Here is a 17,196-nt window from a genome sequence, read left to right on the forward strand (position 1 = left end):
CTTTCAAAAAGTAATGACTAAAATCTATTAGAATTCAGTTATTTTTTAAAAGAAAGGTCTTTTTTTCTCCATTTATTTTTATTAGTTGGAGGCTGATTACTTTACAATATTGTAGTGGTTTTTGCCATACATTGACATGAATCAGCCATGGATTTACATGTATTCCCCATCCCGATCCCCCCTCCCACCTTTTTCAGCAGTGCAGCATGTGGGAATCCTAACACTTGACCAGGGATGGAACCGGCGCCCCCTGGGTTAGAAGCACAGAGTCTTAACCACTGGACCACCATGGAAGTCCCAGAATTCAGTTATTTTTAATAAATCAACTGGATACAATTCTAAATTGGATCAGATGAGAATGAAAGCATATGACATGTATGATTTGCTCCCCTTAAAGGAGCATTTATGTCACTGCTACAAGAGTCAAACCCTAAGACTCAAACTGTTAACAAGTGAAACTAAGAAACTATCAAATAGTTATTAAACAAATATTTTTGGAGATCTGCTTTACCGATCAGAGACATGTAAGATAAAGGCTTAGGGAAAGAATTTCTTTGTGGGCATAAAAAGTTGTGAATCATTTAATTTAACTGCTGAAACAAAGGGTAAGGGGGAAATTAATGAATGAGTAAAATTAGTGTCTTTTATAAAGCATGTCACGAGGACCAGATAATTCCTTGCCCAGCCCGAGTAGCTGCTCTCTTACTTACTTTCTCCACATGGCGATGAATGACTGTGCTGACACAAATCCTGTCCTCTCTCCCCCTGCAGCCCTGAACATGGGGGCTTTCCAATAAAGAGGACAGCCGCAGGCCTGCAAATGAAACACAAATGCAGTGTGAGCCAAGGGGCAGTGAAGAGATGACATGGCCCAAGAAAGGGCCTCTGTGGCTTTAACCCTTTAGGCCACAGCGGACAGAAGAGCACCTGGCGGAGCAAAGCTGGGATGGAGGCAGATACAGCAGCTGGGGCAGATTCAGCAAGACAGAGGGGAAGCAATACAAGAGGATGACATGTTTCACGAAGAAGATGAATATCCAACTGCCTTTTCTTAAAGTACATTTATAGTGATGTTTCTTTTCTGTGACTTTTATAGTTAGAGCAACCAGTCTCCCTTCCTTCCTACCACTCTTACATCATGTATTTTCTACTTTTAGAAAGAAAAAGATGTGACTGAATGTCATGGTTGTGTAAATGGCCTCCCTTCCTACGGGAGAAAAATACTTTTACTGCCCAGTAACTTGGTATCAACACACTCCAACTGCTTTCTCCTTTTCTCCTTTGCTTATTGTGTTATTAAGCCCCAGGTTCAAGGAGAAACAGAAAAGCCTGGACTGTTTTAGAAAACAGCTATAAATATATTTAAATGGTTACAATTCAGGTGAAAGATGGAAGGCAAAAATTAAAATGCTATAATTTATTTATATATTAGAACATATCACTAATGACAACATATTATAAGAGCCTTAGAAAGAACTAAAATACAATACCCTAAAAGGTAATGATTTTCTTCTCAATAAAAAACCTTTTTCTTTCAATTAAGAAAAATTATTCTTATCCTTTTATAAGAAACAATTCATACCAAATTTACCTGCTTTTTTTCTAGAGGGAAAATTCTTCCAAGTAATAATATCTAAATATTAGCTGAAAAATAGTTTCCAAATGTTCCCAATTTTGTATATACACATAAAACGTATTCCCAAATCTGAAGCTCTTCAAAGAGTCACATCTTATTATTGGATAAAGATATTCTTATTATCATAATAGATATAGGACTGTTGAGTCTTATTCTACAAAGGGAAGCTCCCCCTCTGGTAGATGACTAGATGTGAATACACATTAGGCTGAGGTTAAGCTGCTTCTGATGTGGGGCCTCTGTGCATAGCGGATCCTACAGAACCCTGAACAGTACTTCATCTGAGGTTAGTCATGCTGAGAGAATGCCCAGGACTGCTGGGTTTATGTCAGAGATGAGGACATGGATGATGAGATTCAAGCCAAGGGAGGTAGGTAAGTACAGGGCAGAAATAAGAGATTGCTTCTGCCAGGGCCACCCAATCACATTCTGCAAGCAGGGTGGAATTTAAAATTTCTTAAGTCCAGAGGTCAAATACCTCCACTGAGGTCAAGAATGAGGGAAAGGTGTTGCTTAGCAACCAAATGGATTTTGTTTATTGTGTAAATTATGATTGCCAAGGTACAAAGCTCACAATTAATATACTTTGGGTGGTTACTGTCAAATCCACTTTCCCCAATCCCAAGTCTCCCTTTCATGAGGAATGGTAGTTTGCCAAGAAAATGCTCTTATATGTGATAGGCTATTGGCAATTGCTGGGAAAATTAAAAGCAGCCTGTATTATGGAGGTGGGGGTGCAGAGCCACAAAGAGAGAAAATATAGAGAGGGACTGGGACTGGCTTACCAAAGTACTTGAAGCTCTCAACATTAGAGTCACTATGGATTTTTCAGAATTGGAAGGGATCAAGAATCGTCTAGCTTATCCTTGGGAAGTGGTCACCAGCTCAGATGAAACATGTTCGGGACCTGTGTACTTACCATCCTGTAGGACTACATCCACTATTAAACAACTTTCATTTCCTTGGATTATGATTTTTATTCAGAAGACTTTGTTAAAATGTACATGTCAGCTCATAAAGAGTATGGGATTAACATTTACAAATTTATTATTACCCAAAGGCAAAACCCTAAGAGATATGGTGCGGAATAGATAATTTTGAAGTGGGTGTGAAAGGACTGACCTATTTTGCTTGCAGTGGACACCCCGAGTAGCCACGGGTAGGGCAGCAGGAAGGTATAAAGCCCTTGGAGAAAGCACCAAAGGCACAAGCAGGAAGGGCAGTGGGTGGGAAGGGCTGCAGATATTACACTCTGACTGTTTTTAAAATGTAGGGGCTTCTCTGGTGGCCCAGTGGTTAAGAATCCATCTTCCAATGTAGGGGACTTGGGTTTGACCCCTGGTTGGGGAAATAAGATCTCACATGACGTGGGGCAACTAAGCCCATGTACCACAACGAAAGAAGCCCCCATGTGCACAACTAGAGAAAGCCTGCATGCCACAAGGAAGACACTGCACAGCCAAAATAAGTTAAAAATAAAAATTGCTCTGAAATCAGAGAAAATAAGTACACTTTCCCGCTATTTAAAAAATAAATGTATGTCTGGCCTGCATCTTCTTAAAAACAGAATTACGATAAAAGGAGCCAGGAGATCAATACAAACCTAAAAAAAAGTAAATAATATTAATCTGAGGGCAACAGAATAGAGACTTTTATGACAAAAGAGAGAACAAGCTCATGTCAAGGCTCTTCACAAAGGAAAAGACAGGATGACAAGTGAGGCGGTACAGGACATGCTGAAAATGGGTTTAGGCAACAGGTTTAGAGGAGAAGGCAAGCGTCAGTGTTGCTGGAGCCAAGAAAATGTGATTAACACCTGTAATTTCATCTGAAAATGACCCAACAACATAAAGAACTGAAAGCAAATTGTCTAATGATATGTAGGAAGAGATGCTCACCCAATATTTGTAAGGTTCTTTAACATTTTAAAATGTCTCATGCTTGTTCTTTTATTCAGTCCTGACATGACCCCATACAGAAGAGGGCAGGTATTTTTATTTCATTCTGCAAACAAAGAAATAAAGGTACCAAGCGGCTACCTTACAGGCCACAGGCAAGAGGGCTAAGATGGTGCTACATCAGCTAGCAGGAAGAGCTGAAGCGCTCTGTATAGTTCAGAAGATAGCTTCATTCTTCTGCCTCAAATTCTCCCTCTTTTCCCTCAAGCCTGTCAAAGGCTAAAACTCAGTGGTGCCAAATACTTTCCTTTCTGTTCCTATGCTGCTTTTGTCCCTCTTAGATCATTCTCTATTCATTTATTTTCCATCACTTCATAAAGCTGTGGAAAAAAATACAAACTACACACTAAGAATTTACTCAGAAATGGAGATCAATCTCTCCAAGGAGGGAGGACAGTCTGCAGAACAGAGTGGTGGAAAGGCTGGTTTAGTGAGTACTAACAGTCTGGCCATAGCTGAGAACAAGTTGGATTACATGGAATTTAAATAAATTCCATGATTAAATAAATTTTTTAAAATAAATGATTTTGAGAATAAAGAGATAAAATCCAATAAAATGAGCTAATATAGTACTTGTGAGGTCATCATACACATAGCCTCATCTTACATGCAATGTTAATTCACTTTGCTACCTAAACTGACAATTAAGGTCTGAGGGAATGAACACAAATGCTTGGCACCCCTGAATGGAATTTAGGACTATAGTCAAGCACAATTCAGACAAGTTAATCAGATATATGTGTGTATACTGGCTATTGTGCCACATGATAATTTGGTATAAACAGTAAAGTATTATGTAAACGACTGTTATTATGGTTATCAAGTTTTCTATCTTTTTTTATAATTAAAAATTTATCTCTGGCTATGCTGGGTCTTGGTTGCTGTGAGCAGGGCTGCTCTCTAGTTGCAGCACACAGGCTTCTCACTGTAGTGAGCAGTGCAGGCGCTCCTGTTGTGAGCATGGGCTATAGGGCATGTGGTTTCAAGAGTTCTGTCTCTCAGGCTCTGGAGCAAAGGCTAAATAGTTTTGGCACACAGACTTAGTTGCTCTGGAGCACATGGGATCTTCCTGGATCAGGGGTAGAACCTGTATATTGGCAGGCAGATTCTTTACCCCTGAGCCACCGGGGAAGCCCCAGTTTTCTCTTTTTAAACTTCTCTATGTTGTCAGCTGTAACACTGGCAGTTTTTCCTGATGCCACCTACAGATAGATCCCCGCTGTCTGTGAACAGCAAAGTCCCCTTTGATTCCCCAGCACCAACCCCTTCCCTGACCTGACTACTCTCTCTCCTACACTCCCCGTGACCACGTGGAGTCCTCGGGCTCCTGCTGTCCTCTCACTGTGCATTCACTGTGGGGTGCTGGCGGCTGCTGAGCCACAGGAGGGGGGCTACCACGAGCCAGGTGGGAGGGCCAGAGCAGGAGGGTGGAGGCGGCATGCAGGAGAGCTCCTCAGGCCGGGGCTGGGAATATTCAAGAGGAGGAAGGTTGACCTGAGACCTTGAAACAGAGCAGGCTGTAGGTCTCTGACAGTGAGGCACTGATCCCTTGGATTGGCTCTCCAGATGTGGGGAGCCCAGCAGAGCACGAAGGAACTACTATGGGGCTCAGTCTGCAGTTTCCCCTGCTTGTTTGCTCAAACTAGTCCATGAAGCCTCCTGTCTCTCTTATGCAAACGCTGCCATGTTAGACATACCCTGTTTGGCATTTATGTGATTAACATGTTATCTCCAAATGCAGATTTCATTCATCTCTGCTAAATTCTCTCCCTTGGATTTAGGTTCAACATTCCAGCCCATTCAGATAATTTACCACCTTGATTCATAATAAAATAGTCACCTTTCAAAGCTTGGGGTAAAAAATTGCAAATGCCCTGAAAGAACTTATAATTTATTTGAGTGGGTACTGCTTAGTAGAAGTAGCTGATTTTATGTTAGCCCACTTCAGGGGATAAGGTAGAAACAGCATAATGCAGCAGTCAGGGGACATGTCTCCTGACATGGACAAAATGTGACCTCAGGTACATACTTGTGGGATATCAGTTTCCTCATGTTACAGTAGAGTGGAAATAGGTGAGATCTTATTACTAGAATGAAAGAGTTTGTTTTTAACTAGAAACACCTAAGGTGTCAACAAGAAAGCAAGACTGGGGGATGATTAGAAAAGAATTCTTTTTCATTTCCTTGAAAATCACTCTACTTACAAATTAACAGTAGTAACAAATATTCTGGGGTTATTAGTAGGAAAGCAGAGGGGGCATGAACCACAGGGCAGGGTCTTAGAGAAGGGTGATGAGGGAGTGGAGAGAAGTCCATTTTGGAGGGGAGAAGCACGAAAGCCCAAACGCAGAGGCAGGAGCAAGTGGGTCAGGCGGATACAGGGAATAGTGGTTTGGATTTTATCCTCAAAAGTGGTAGTTGTCAAACTTTTAAATATGCTTGCTGAAGACAGAGGTAGTGTTCTGAGTAGAAGGGTGCACGGGGCCTTGGGAACTCCCACTTGGTGTCCCCTTGTCCACATGCTAACCCCTCTGTCTCTTGAAGCACAGCTTGAGACCACTGCGAAATCCTGAGGTTGGATCTGACTCTTCAGAATAGTGTACGTGCATGATCAAAACAGGACTCAAATGAAACAAAGCACTCCTATAGTTCAGGGGTCCCCAAACCCTGGTACTGGTCCTTAGCCTGTTAGGAACTGAGTGGCACAGCAGGCAGTGAGCAGCAGGCGAGCAAACCTTCATCTGCGGCTCCCCACCACTGTGCGTTACTACCTAAACCATCCCTCCCTCACCCCCTCGGTCCACGGAAAAACTGTCTTCTGTGTGAAACTGGTCCCTGGTGCCAAACAGGCTGGGGACTGCTGCTATAGACGGTAGGAATCCCTGCATTTTGCTGAGCTGGGGAATGACATGATCAAATATAAACTGGTGGTTACGCTCAGTATTAACTGTTCTAGGAGGTGGCTGGAAGTGTAGAATCCAGTTACCGAAGGTGCTACAGTAGTCCAAGGGTTAGGGACTAAGAGCTTAAATTAGAAGCAGCTGGATGTATTGACAAGTATCAAAGACTTGCAATAACAAATCCATCTATTTCTGAGAAGAATCCCAGCATTGAGTTGGCCTAATAGTTCCTTGTCTGGCTTCAGGGCAAGGAATTATGATCAATGAATGAGAATAAAAAAAGAGATTTGTATTCAACAAGGGGATTTTTTCTAACAAGTAAAGCTATTTAATGATGGAACAGGCTACTTGGCAAGGGAGTGAGTCTTCTGTCACTGAAGGCACTCAAGCAGGAAATTTATGTTTTGGTGATGCCATGAATGGAATTCCCATATTAAATGGGAGGTTGGACTGGGAGACCACTAAGGTTTTTTTCAAACTGTACCACAGCCAGTACATCAGTATCAAATATATTTTTTTCAATATGGAAAAAAAACCTATGCATGCTTAAAAATAGAGAGCAAGGAGGCAGTAAAAGAGGGAGATTGGGACAGCTAGAGAAAGGGAGATTATACATCATTTAGTAGTGACATTACCTTTGCAATTTTCCCCATTTCAAAAACGTCTGCTTTCTGATCTTCAATATCCATGAAAGCAGCTTCAATTCTGCCTAGAGTCTGTTCATGATTACTGCAGGCATCGGGGAGCCCCTCAGGAAAGTAGAACTGTGGAATGTTGACAGATAGCGCTGCACTCACAACGGTATTCACATGAGGAGCAGGGGAGGGAGGTCGGGGACTACTCGGAAAGGGGGCTGGAGGTGGGAGTGGTGTTCCAGGTTTCTTTTCTGTTTTATTTTGAATCTGTAAGGAAAATATGAGATATAAAAATTTTAAACAGTTTGTATTACTAGAAAATCCTCACCAGTAATAGGAAGTTGGGTATAGATATTAAAAAGAAACATAATTAGAATCAGTACAGATGAAGAGCTCACTCTACTCGAGGGGGCAGGCATGCTCTGAGGGAATGCTTTTCTACACTGAATCAATCAATACATTACTTATCTGTCAATACCTGAATTTACACAGATCTGTGCTTAAAAAAATCCTACAGTACATTTTCTACGAGTGATGTGGAAGAGTGATGTCAGCTGACATATTAAGGATCTCCAGGTGAATTCTCAGTCTATTGGACCTGGATTAGTAAATTCTTCTTGGAGACTGTTTTTGGTCTTTCTGTTATTTTCACCTGTCCTTCAAAAGGCAGATAGAATGAGTTCCTTTTAAATACGTAGATCTAAAATGTATTGTGTGTGGGGGTCCTTCTACCTTCTTCCTTGGTTTGGCTTTATCTAGGAAGAATCATTTCAAGTGTCTTGAGCAGAGAAAGTCTTTGTTAAGAAAATTAAAGCATTTTAGTTTTAGAATATCTTCTCCCAGGCTGATTTACTTTCAACCAGGGGCATGCTATTTTTTCTGAGATGCACATTTCTCCCATTCCTGGTAGACTCCAATAGGCAGAGATCATGGTCATTAACTTCACCATGGCCAAATCCTCTTTACAGTTAATTCATTAATAGTTTATATCATCCCTTTTCCCAAAAAGGATCTGATGTGGTAAACCATAAAGAGACATAGAAAGGACAGTATAAAAAAAGTGGGGGGCAACGGGGAGACTAAGATTATCCACGATTTAGGGAAAGGGGAGGGGAAATACATTACTATTCGGGTAGAAGTTTAGTTTACTAATGAAGACTAAATTTAGTTCTGAGACTCCTAGCAGAAAAAGCAAAAAAGATTTCACGAAGAATTTCAGAGACTAATTTCAAAGCTCATGAGCATGGTACTACTAGATGCTACATAAAGTATGAAAAATGGATATGACTATTGACTAGCTAAATGTATTTTAAATTCCCTGTGAACTCAAAATATTACTCTACTGTTTGTCTTTCTTAAACTATATCCTAATGCCATTCCTAAAGTCTGAACAATGGTTTATCAGTACGAAGCAGATCTGAATATCATATTCCCTTCTGATACATGGACTTATAATATGATTTTTAAATTCAGGGTAAAATTTTTAGCTACCTTTGAAAAGCATGAGTATTACAGGAAGATAGGCTTCATTCACATAAATATGTGAAAAATATGATATATTCTCCTACTTTTGTTAAACATGGCCCATTTTTCATGTTAATATCTGACATTAACACAGAGTGGAGTCTGCTCATATATTAACACTATTGAGGATATGAAGGTCAGCTGTCACACCAAGCCGTTGCTGCAGTAAAAGGATATTACCCACATAAAGCAACAGTCAAGGAAGAAGTGGCAAAGGGAAGTGATGCCAATGAAATACGAAAAACTTAACAAAATACAGTGATGGGTTACTAGCTCTGTGACCTCATGACAGTTACTTAACCTTTCAGAATTTCAGTAATAAAATAGATTATAACCCCTTCTTCTTGGAAGGCTGTTGTGAGGGTTAAAGGAAATTACAAGATGTAATGCAGGGAAATGGCTCAAAGCTGTGCTGGGCAGAGATGCCAAAAGGATGGGGTTCTCAAAAGATTAAACATAACTTGGCATGGTCTTTCAGCTTCAATAACAAATAAAATAATAATTGACACTTGTAAAGCAATTTAAAATTTATATACTACTTTCAAATCAACAAACTGATAATCTATTCTAAGTAATATTTCTCTCTGCCTTGGTGCTAAACCCGCAACTATTATTACACAGTCCTATGAGTCAATAACAGAAGAAACTGTTCTTAAATTTCTAAAATAAGGCATATAATTCTTCAGCAGCTTTACTTAGGTCATTTGTATTCAGTGTCATTTCCTTTCTATTATTCTAAAACTCTAAAGAGATTTGTGAGACTACAAGCATACGATTGTCCAAATTCTTGTTTCCCCAAAATGTTGCCCATAGTGTGATAGCCAGGGCAGTTATGGATAACTTCAGGGTAGTTATAACCATAGGATTAAAGTCACAGTCCCAATGAAGATGAAACTCAAGTATAGTGAACACATACTACTGGAGAAGGTTTATAGCAAGGCTTTCATTCTTTTTGCTTTTGCACTGACAGAAGTAAGTGACATTCAGAACAAACCCAGGCTATCTGTCAAAGTTTTAATTTGAACAGTAAAATATTCAATTATATAATAGCCTACCTTGCTTTTCTCAGTGTACTTAACATAGAACAGTTCACTAATAGCAAGTATTTATTAATTCACTGTGTAATTCCATATTTAATAAAATATTTAAAGGGAAAAGAAAAAGAATGCATTTATTCTGAATTTTTCAGGTATACTGATTTACTTTTCACTGAGTTCAATAGGAGACATATAATTTAAACCTTAAAGGAGTTTAATAAAACTGACACTTTACAACATTATAGAATAAACCCGAAACATAAAGTGTGTCAGATTTACTAAGTTTAGCATCTGCCCACTTTGATAAAACTTTTTCATTCAAATCTAGGATTACAAGAGAATTAAAAGAGATAAAGAGAATTAGCTGTGCTGAGTATCTCAGCTCTCCATTACCTTACAGTATCACTTAGATATTCATTCTGAACAGTACCCTAACACAGTTATGTTATTGTAGCATTTCCAATATTTGACCTTTTTTTTACCTGTTTTTAAAAAAGCAATTTCACATGATTCAGTCAAATAATTTGAAATTACTGTAGGTCAGAATAACTATGAAACTGTGGTTTCTTGCTGGATTCTGGATGTCTGTCATGATATGGCTCCCAATTTGTACTGTATTCAATGCTAGGCAACTTGTTTCATGAGATACCGGCCCTATGGTTGTGAGCAAGTAAGCATGGTCTCTGCAGACAGAAATGACTCAACCTCACAGCTGAGGGAAGACATTCTTTCACAACCCAGAAGTAACTGCCATGCTTTATTACCTATACACAGTATATCATACACATACAACTGCTGATACATGTAAAAATAGTCTTTACAAAAAACCATGATTATTAGGATCAATATTCCTTTTTAAAAAAGATTAATTACAGATGTATGCATGTTAAAACAAATTTAGTCTACTGATTCAAAGTGCAAACAGGCTTTTAATATGGAAATTCTAATTTCTCAAAGATATTTTTATGAAAAATTCTAAATTGCAATATATTTGTTAAGTTGTATTTATTGTCTCTAAAACTGGATTCTCTCTCTACAAGAGAAAAATGTGAGTACTGTACTTCAGGTCCAGAAGGTCTATTTTTAAACCTGTTGGAATCTCTCTACAAATAGCTTTCTGGAAATAGCTGAATAGAGGACACATATTAATTCCTTGATCTAATATCAAGTGAGCTGTAAAATTATTTGTAAGTTAGTTCACTGGGTGGTTTTATTAGTAATAAAAATATTTTAAAAGAAACACCCAAGTTTCAAACCTGTGTCTGCTGAAATGACTTCAGCCGCTTCTTAAACCGTGACGGGAGAACAAAATCACAGCCCCTTGCCAGGAAAGCTAACTCTCCCCTTAAATCCGGGTCCCTTCGTAGAGATGTTTCCTTGATCATCATCTTTGAAAAGTGGATGTTTACTTAGCAACTGTCCAGCACACTTCTGAAGATAGTCAGAGTTAATACGTTGTCAATCTTGTCGGGTAGAAAGGTATTTTTTTCTTCTTTATCTCCCAAAGAAATTAAGCTCAAACATTGTGCTCTCCCAGCCTCCAGGGACCACAATCCATGCTTGTACTGACATGCAGCTGGTTCCCAAGTAAAGCCTGTGACTCCCAAGACCTGCTCATAATTTTCAAGTAAGAAATGGGCTGCAATGGGCCTGCTGCTCCTCGTAGGTAGCTTTATGTCAAATTGACCTGCCCATGTAGAGAATACAGAGCCTTCTGGGAAAGGAAGCACCCACTACTCTGCACACCAAAGTTAGAAACATTACAGCTGGACCTAAAAATAGTGACTTCTCAGATAAAGCTAACTTCTTAAACTCAAGAGTATGTGAGGTGTCAACCCACATAAAACAGTTTCTGCTCAAGCTAGAAGAGAATGTGTAGAGGGTTTTTTATTTTGTTACTTAATATTTTATGGAAAAAAAAACAAAACCATGCTGCACTTCAAATGTGAAACTATCATTTTAATTTAAAAAAATTTCTGTATTAGAAGGTAAGCAAACATCCAACACTCTCTAGATATATCCACAGGATGTATGGAGAAAAATATGGAGAAAAACACTTTTATCCTCAAATGCGAATATACCAAGAGATTTGTTAAGTCTCAGATTTTAAAATGAAAAAAATTTTTTGGTTTGTTTGCAGAAGACTATCTTAGTGATCAAATATACTTTTCTGAAGTGATTCTGAATCTGGATACATTTGAAAATTTATTGTCAAAGAAAATGATGGAATTCCAAAAGAAAGCAGATTTAGATGCAGAGAAGTGAATGAAATTTGGCTATAGTAAAGGTAGAAAAGATGATCACACAGCAATGACATAACAGATCTTGAATTTGTGAGACTTGTTTTTTTTTCTTAAGAAGCTTTGAAGAATTCTCAGATTTAAAATATATTCTATTATTTTATCATATATTGAATAGATGCCTTACTTATTTAAAGTGAATCAAGTACTCGCTCATGTTTAATATTCAGAATTCAGTATTTGTTTTCAATCACCCATATTTAAATCCATATTGATTTTCTATTAATTGAAAGTATGAATCAAATATTACCAAATAAACCCCCTAAACCAAAAAGAGCTTATGATTCTCTTCTGCTGAACCTTTGTCTAATTAGTGGGAATTAAATTCTTCAGTTTTGACAACACTTTGTAACATGTATATTTGGCTTATATATCTAAATCCATAGTTTTCAAATTTCTTAAGCTGTAGAATTCTCCACTCATATAAAATCTTACCTGGAAGTTTTCAGTATATACTCTGATTGAAAGGATTACACTGAAACCACCGGGCTGATGCTTTAACCTGGGCCTTTCCTTTGACCCCCCAGTTTTCCTCATTTCAGGCTGACTCTTTAAGCTAGGTGGCTTTCCCTACACTCTTGTTTGTAATACTCTAATTCCTCCTTCATTATTTACCTCCAAATTAAAACATTTAATAAGTTTGTTATAAATGCAACTGGGTTTTTAGACTTGTGAAATAATGCTTTTTCAATTAAATCACATCTTTGCTGTATTTCTCCCCTTCCAAATATAAACCTGTGGCTTTGGGGGGTGGCTTTTCATCCCCTTCCTGAGAACACTCCTTCTCAAATTATATACATGTCAACCATCCTTCACAATTCAACTCAAATTTTACCCATTTCATAAAGGATTACCTATTTAAGCCCCCTTACTGCAATCCTCGTAATAAAATATTGTAGAATCTTTCTTGAATGATTCCATTTATTCTCTCGATGAGCCACTGCTCTCTTTCCATTTCATCTATAAAAGAAAACCACCAACGCCCTGGACACACTGATTCATGGCTAAATAGTTTAGTTTCTGTTATGCTCTCATGTGTCTTATCTCAGTTCAGTTCAGTTCAGTTGCACTCCGACTCTTTGCGACCCCATGAATCGCAACACCCCAGGCCTCCCTATCCATCACAAACTCCCGGAGTTTACTCAAACTCACGCCCATCAAGTCGGTGATGCCATCCAGCCATCTCATCCTCTGTTGTCCCCTTCTCCTCCTGCCCCCAATCCCTCCCAGCATGAGGGTCTTTTCCAATGAGTCAACTCTTCGCATGAGGTGGCCAAAGTATTGGAGTTTCAGCTTCAGCACCAGTTTCAAACTCAGCAGTGGCCACAGGACTGGAAAAGGTCAGTTTTCATTCCAATCCCTAAGAAAGGCAATCCCAAAGAATGCTCAAACTACTGCACAATTACACTCATCTCACACGCTAGTTAAGTAATGATCAAAATTCTCCAAGCCAGGCTTCAGCAATACATAAACCGAGAACTTCCAGATGCTCAAGTTGGTTTTAGAAAAGGCAGAGGAACCAGAGATCAAATTGCCAATATCTGCTGGATTATCAAAAAAGCAAGAGAGTTCCAGAAAAACATCTATTTCTGCTTTATTGACTAGGCCAAAGCCTTCAACTGTGTGGATCACAATAAACTGTGGACAATTCTTCAAGAGATGGGAATACCAGACCACCTGACCTGCCTCTTGAGAAACCTGTATGCAGGTCAGGAAACAACAGTTGGAACTGGACATGGAACAACAGACTGGTTCCAAATAGGAAAAGGAGTACGTCAAGGCTGTATATTGTCACCCTGCTTATTTAACTTCTATGCAGAGTACATCATGAGAAACGCTGGGGCTGGAAGAAGCACAAGCTGGAATCAAGATTGCCGGGAGAAATATCAATAACCTTATCTCAGTAGCTGAGTTTAATGTTTACTAAGAGCTCGTTGTACTCATCCCCACTTGTTTACGCTGGTTGTACTTTTCACAGTAATTATTCAATTCATAAACTAATGAAAAAAAATAAACTAATGAGTGTGGAAAAGAGTTGATATTTTTAGAATTGAGGGGAAGACTCTAAGTTAAATATTTTATAAAGACTTATAAAAGGCAAAAATCCACTGAAATTTTGTCACTGTAAAATTAAGTTTTTGGTGCGATAAAAGAAAAAAACATTAAAATCTAGAAGGTATCTACATTCAAACTGTTTTACTACTGATTTAAGTTCCTTGAAATAAGGGAACAAATGTACTAAGTATGATTCATTAAAGAAAGATGTCATGAAACTTCAACTTCCAACTATGACACTTATTTCCAAAGAAAACACTTTGGCACTACATTAAAAGATCTGAATACTTGATGTCTGAGTTAAAATAAAATGTTTAACATACACATTTTACAGACTACATAGAGTTTATGATGTCCTACTAAGTAACTACCCATATCCCAATCATGTTCAGGTAAATGGGCTTCTACTGTAATATTTTACAATCTGACAATATTTTCCAACAGTGTCTAAACTCTTGAGGGTATGGTCAATTTTAAAGTCATTCAACAAATATTTTTCTGATGTTTTTTATACGTAGTTACTTTGCTGAGTGCTGAGGATATGAAGAAGATAAAGAAGTGATCTTTTCTTCATTGCACCTAGCACAATCTTGGTTTGGAACAAAGGACAACAAATACTTTTATTTCATTCACTTCTCGTAAATCTTTTGAGTTTCAAAGTCAGAACAGTGGTTAAAAGCCTGTCCTGCTATTCCTCTTAGGCAAGAAGAAAACATTTCTCCACGTCTTTTGATGGTGAAATAAGCTCTAAGTTTTTATTTATCCAAGTGCTCTCCCAAAAATTCAGAGGGAGAAAAGGCCAGGTCCCCTAAAGGGAGCTGGGGAAGAAATGGTCTGTGGCAATGAGTTACTGATGAAGAAAGACTATTTTGAAATTTATTTGCCTTTATTTTATTAACTTGTGTTTCTATGTAAGTATACCTCCTTGGTTCTAGAAAGAATATGAGAATGTGAGCTGGTTTCAAGAAGTATATGATAACTAGAACACAGAAGCAAAGAACATGGTTTTTAGAGTGACCTCTTCTTTACTGGGAAAAGGTCAAACATAAGGAATTTCACTAGAGGATGAGAAAGACTGGTGCTCTCTTGTTGTGAGAATTACTGGGATAGATCAGGTGCTACCTCAAGATCCAGCTGCCTCAACTGGGGTTCCTTTCCTATCTTATCATTCTATATATGTTCCCCCAGAGCAAACATGCTTGAGTAAGGAGCATAACCTTTCTCAAAGAGAACAAGTTTGCTGGTGGGTTCTTGAGTTACAGGGTTTTTACAGGCTCCCTGGCAGGAGTACATAGAAGAGAGGCTGGTCTCTCTGAAATGACTCTAAAAACTAAAGAATTGTTTTAGGGTAGCCTCCAGTATATCAAATGAGAAAATATATTCCTTCATCATGTCCTAAAATGACCTGCAGAACTGAGGAGTGAGTCCAGAAAGAGCTTGCATCCTGAAGGAAGGTGACAGTGGGAGGAGACGAGGATAAAATTGTACATAACACCAACATATTCTGTTTTTGTAGAATTCACTTTAGGAAGTTTAGTTTGAAACTCAGGATGGATTTTCCAGAGCTTTCCAAATCCTTTCACAACTCTTTGCCCTTCCCCACCAGTTCTATGGAATGTTTTAAGAAAAGAAAAATGGGTTGATTACACAAGCTAGAGAAAATTCTGAATACCTGCTGAAGATGTAAATCACTTATTTTGAATTGTATAAAACTGCTAAATAGTTAATGTTGTATACGTAACATTTTGTCCTAAAATAAGTCTAGCTTTTATTTTACAAACCAACATGTAAAGTCATACCAGCCTCAAATGAAGATGACTTTGGAGACTGAGAGAACAGCATCCACCAAGGTCTCAGAGTTAAGACCTGGCTGGAATAAACAATGTAGCAAAACCATCAACATCTGAGTGAAGCACAGCAAGCCTGGAAATCAGCTCAGCTGTGAGGACCTGTGTTGAGGTGAAGATCAGAACCAGGTCCGGAAAGCAGCAGAGTGACTCTAAATTCACATCAAAAGATTTTGCTCATAAGATGCTATAGGAGAAAAAAAAGTCACATATTAAAGAGGAAGTTCTGCTACATGAAGAGGGTACTTCTGATTTTAAAAAGGAAGCTGGCTGTTTCGAAAAACTTGAAAATGCTAAATCAAAAGCCTTTCTGTCTACATGAAAACTTGTATGTGAATGTTCATAGTAGTGTTATTCACAGTAGACAAAAAGTGGAAAGAACCCAAATGGCCATCAGTTGATTGATGGATAAACAGCATGTGGTATATTCCTACAATGGGACATTATTTAACCATAAAAAGGAATGAAATACTGACACATACTACATGATAAACCTTTAAAGCATTTGCTAAGTGAAAGAAGCCAGACACAAAAGACCACATATTGTATGATTCCGTTTACATGAAATGTCCAAAATAGGCAAATTCATAGAGATGGAAAGATTAGTGATTGCCAGGGGCTGGTGGTTGGGGTGATGGGGAGTGACTGCTAATGAATACAGATTTTTTGTGAAGTGATGAAAATGTTCTGGAATTGGTGCTGATGGTTACATAATCCTGTTGAATATACTAAAAACCTATGAATTATGCACTTTGTATGGTTGTATTTTATTAATGTATAAAAATAAAGTGACACAATAAACACGACAGGGCATATAGTTCTTTTAACTGAGGTTCAGCTGATGTACAATATTATATGTTACAGGTGTACAATGTAGTGATTCTTAATTAGGCACTTTATTTTTTTAACTTTTACTTTTTGTATTGGAGTATAGCCAATTAACAATGCTGTGATAGGTTTCAGGTGGACAGTAAAGGGACTCAGCCATACATATTGAATTAGGCACTTTTCAAAGGGTAAATTTTATACTACTATATTTCAATTTAAAAAAGTCTTTCTCGTCTTGGCTCTAATTGGCAAAGCAGTTATTAATTTTAAAAAAAGGTATAATAACTTGGAATCACAGACTTTGCTTAAAACATCATTGTAAAGCTTTAACAGAGAAAACTGATTATAAGCCAATTAGTTAATTACTCTTAATCCTAAATTTTTATATCTTCACTTATGCTCCAACTCGGTGTCTTTGCATTATTTAATGGCTTGCTCTGTTGTGCCAGTAGCGTTATTTCACTCTTAAGTAATGA

General features: G+C 38.2%; 1 protein-coding gene across 3 annotated transcripts in view; it reads right to left on the reverse strand.

Moving 5' to 3' along the window:
* PPP2R3A (protein phosphatase 2 regulatory subunit B''alpha) overlaps positions 1-17,196 on the reverse strand; it is a 218,635-nt gene that overhangs the window by 126,945 nt on the left and 74,494 nt on the right. For 2 of the 3 annotated variants that reach the window (XM_020889172.2, XM_020889171.2), the window contains exons 3-4: positions 7,130-7,396; positions 711-814 (exon numbers count right to left, since the gene is read on the reverse strand). In XM_020889172.2, the coding sequence (XP_020744831.2) occupies positions 711-814; positions 7,130-7,396 (371 nt within the window). Of the gene's footprint in view, positions 1-710; positions 815-7,129; positions 7,397-10,946; positions 11,377-17,196 lie in introns of those variants that run through there. The other variant, XM_020889173.2, reaches the window with a different exon arrangement.

The sequence above is a fragment of the Odocoileus virginianus genome, chromosome 4 (assembly GCF_023699985.2).
Source record: "Odocoileus virginianus isolate 20LAN1187 ecotype Illinois chromosome 4, Ovbor_1.2, whole genome shotgun sequence".
In the NCBI taxonomy this organism is placed as follows: Eukaryota; Metazoa; Chordata; class Mammalia; order Artiodactyla; family Cervidae; genus Odocoileus; species Odocoileus virginianus.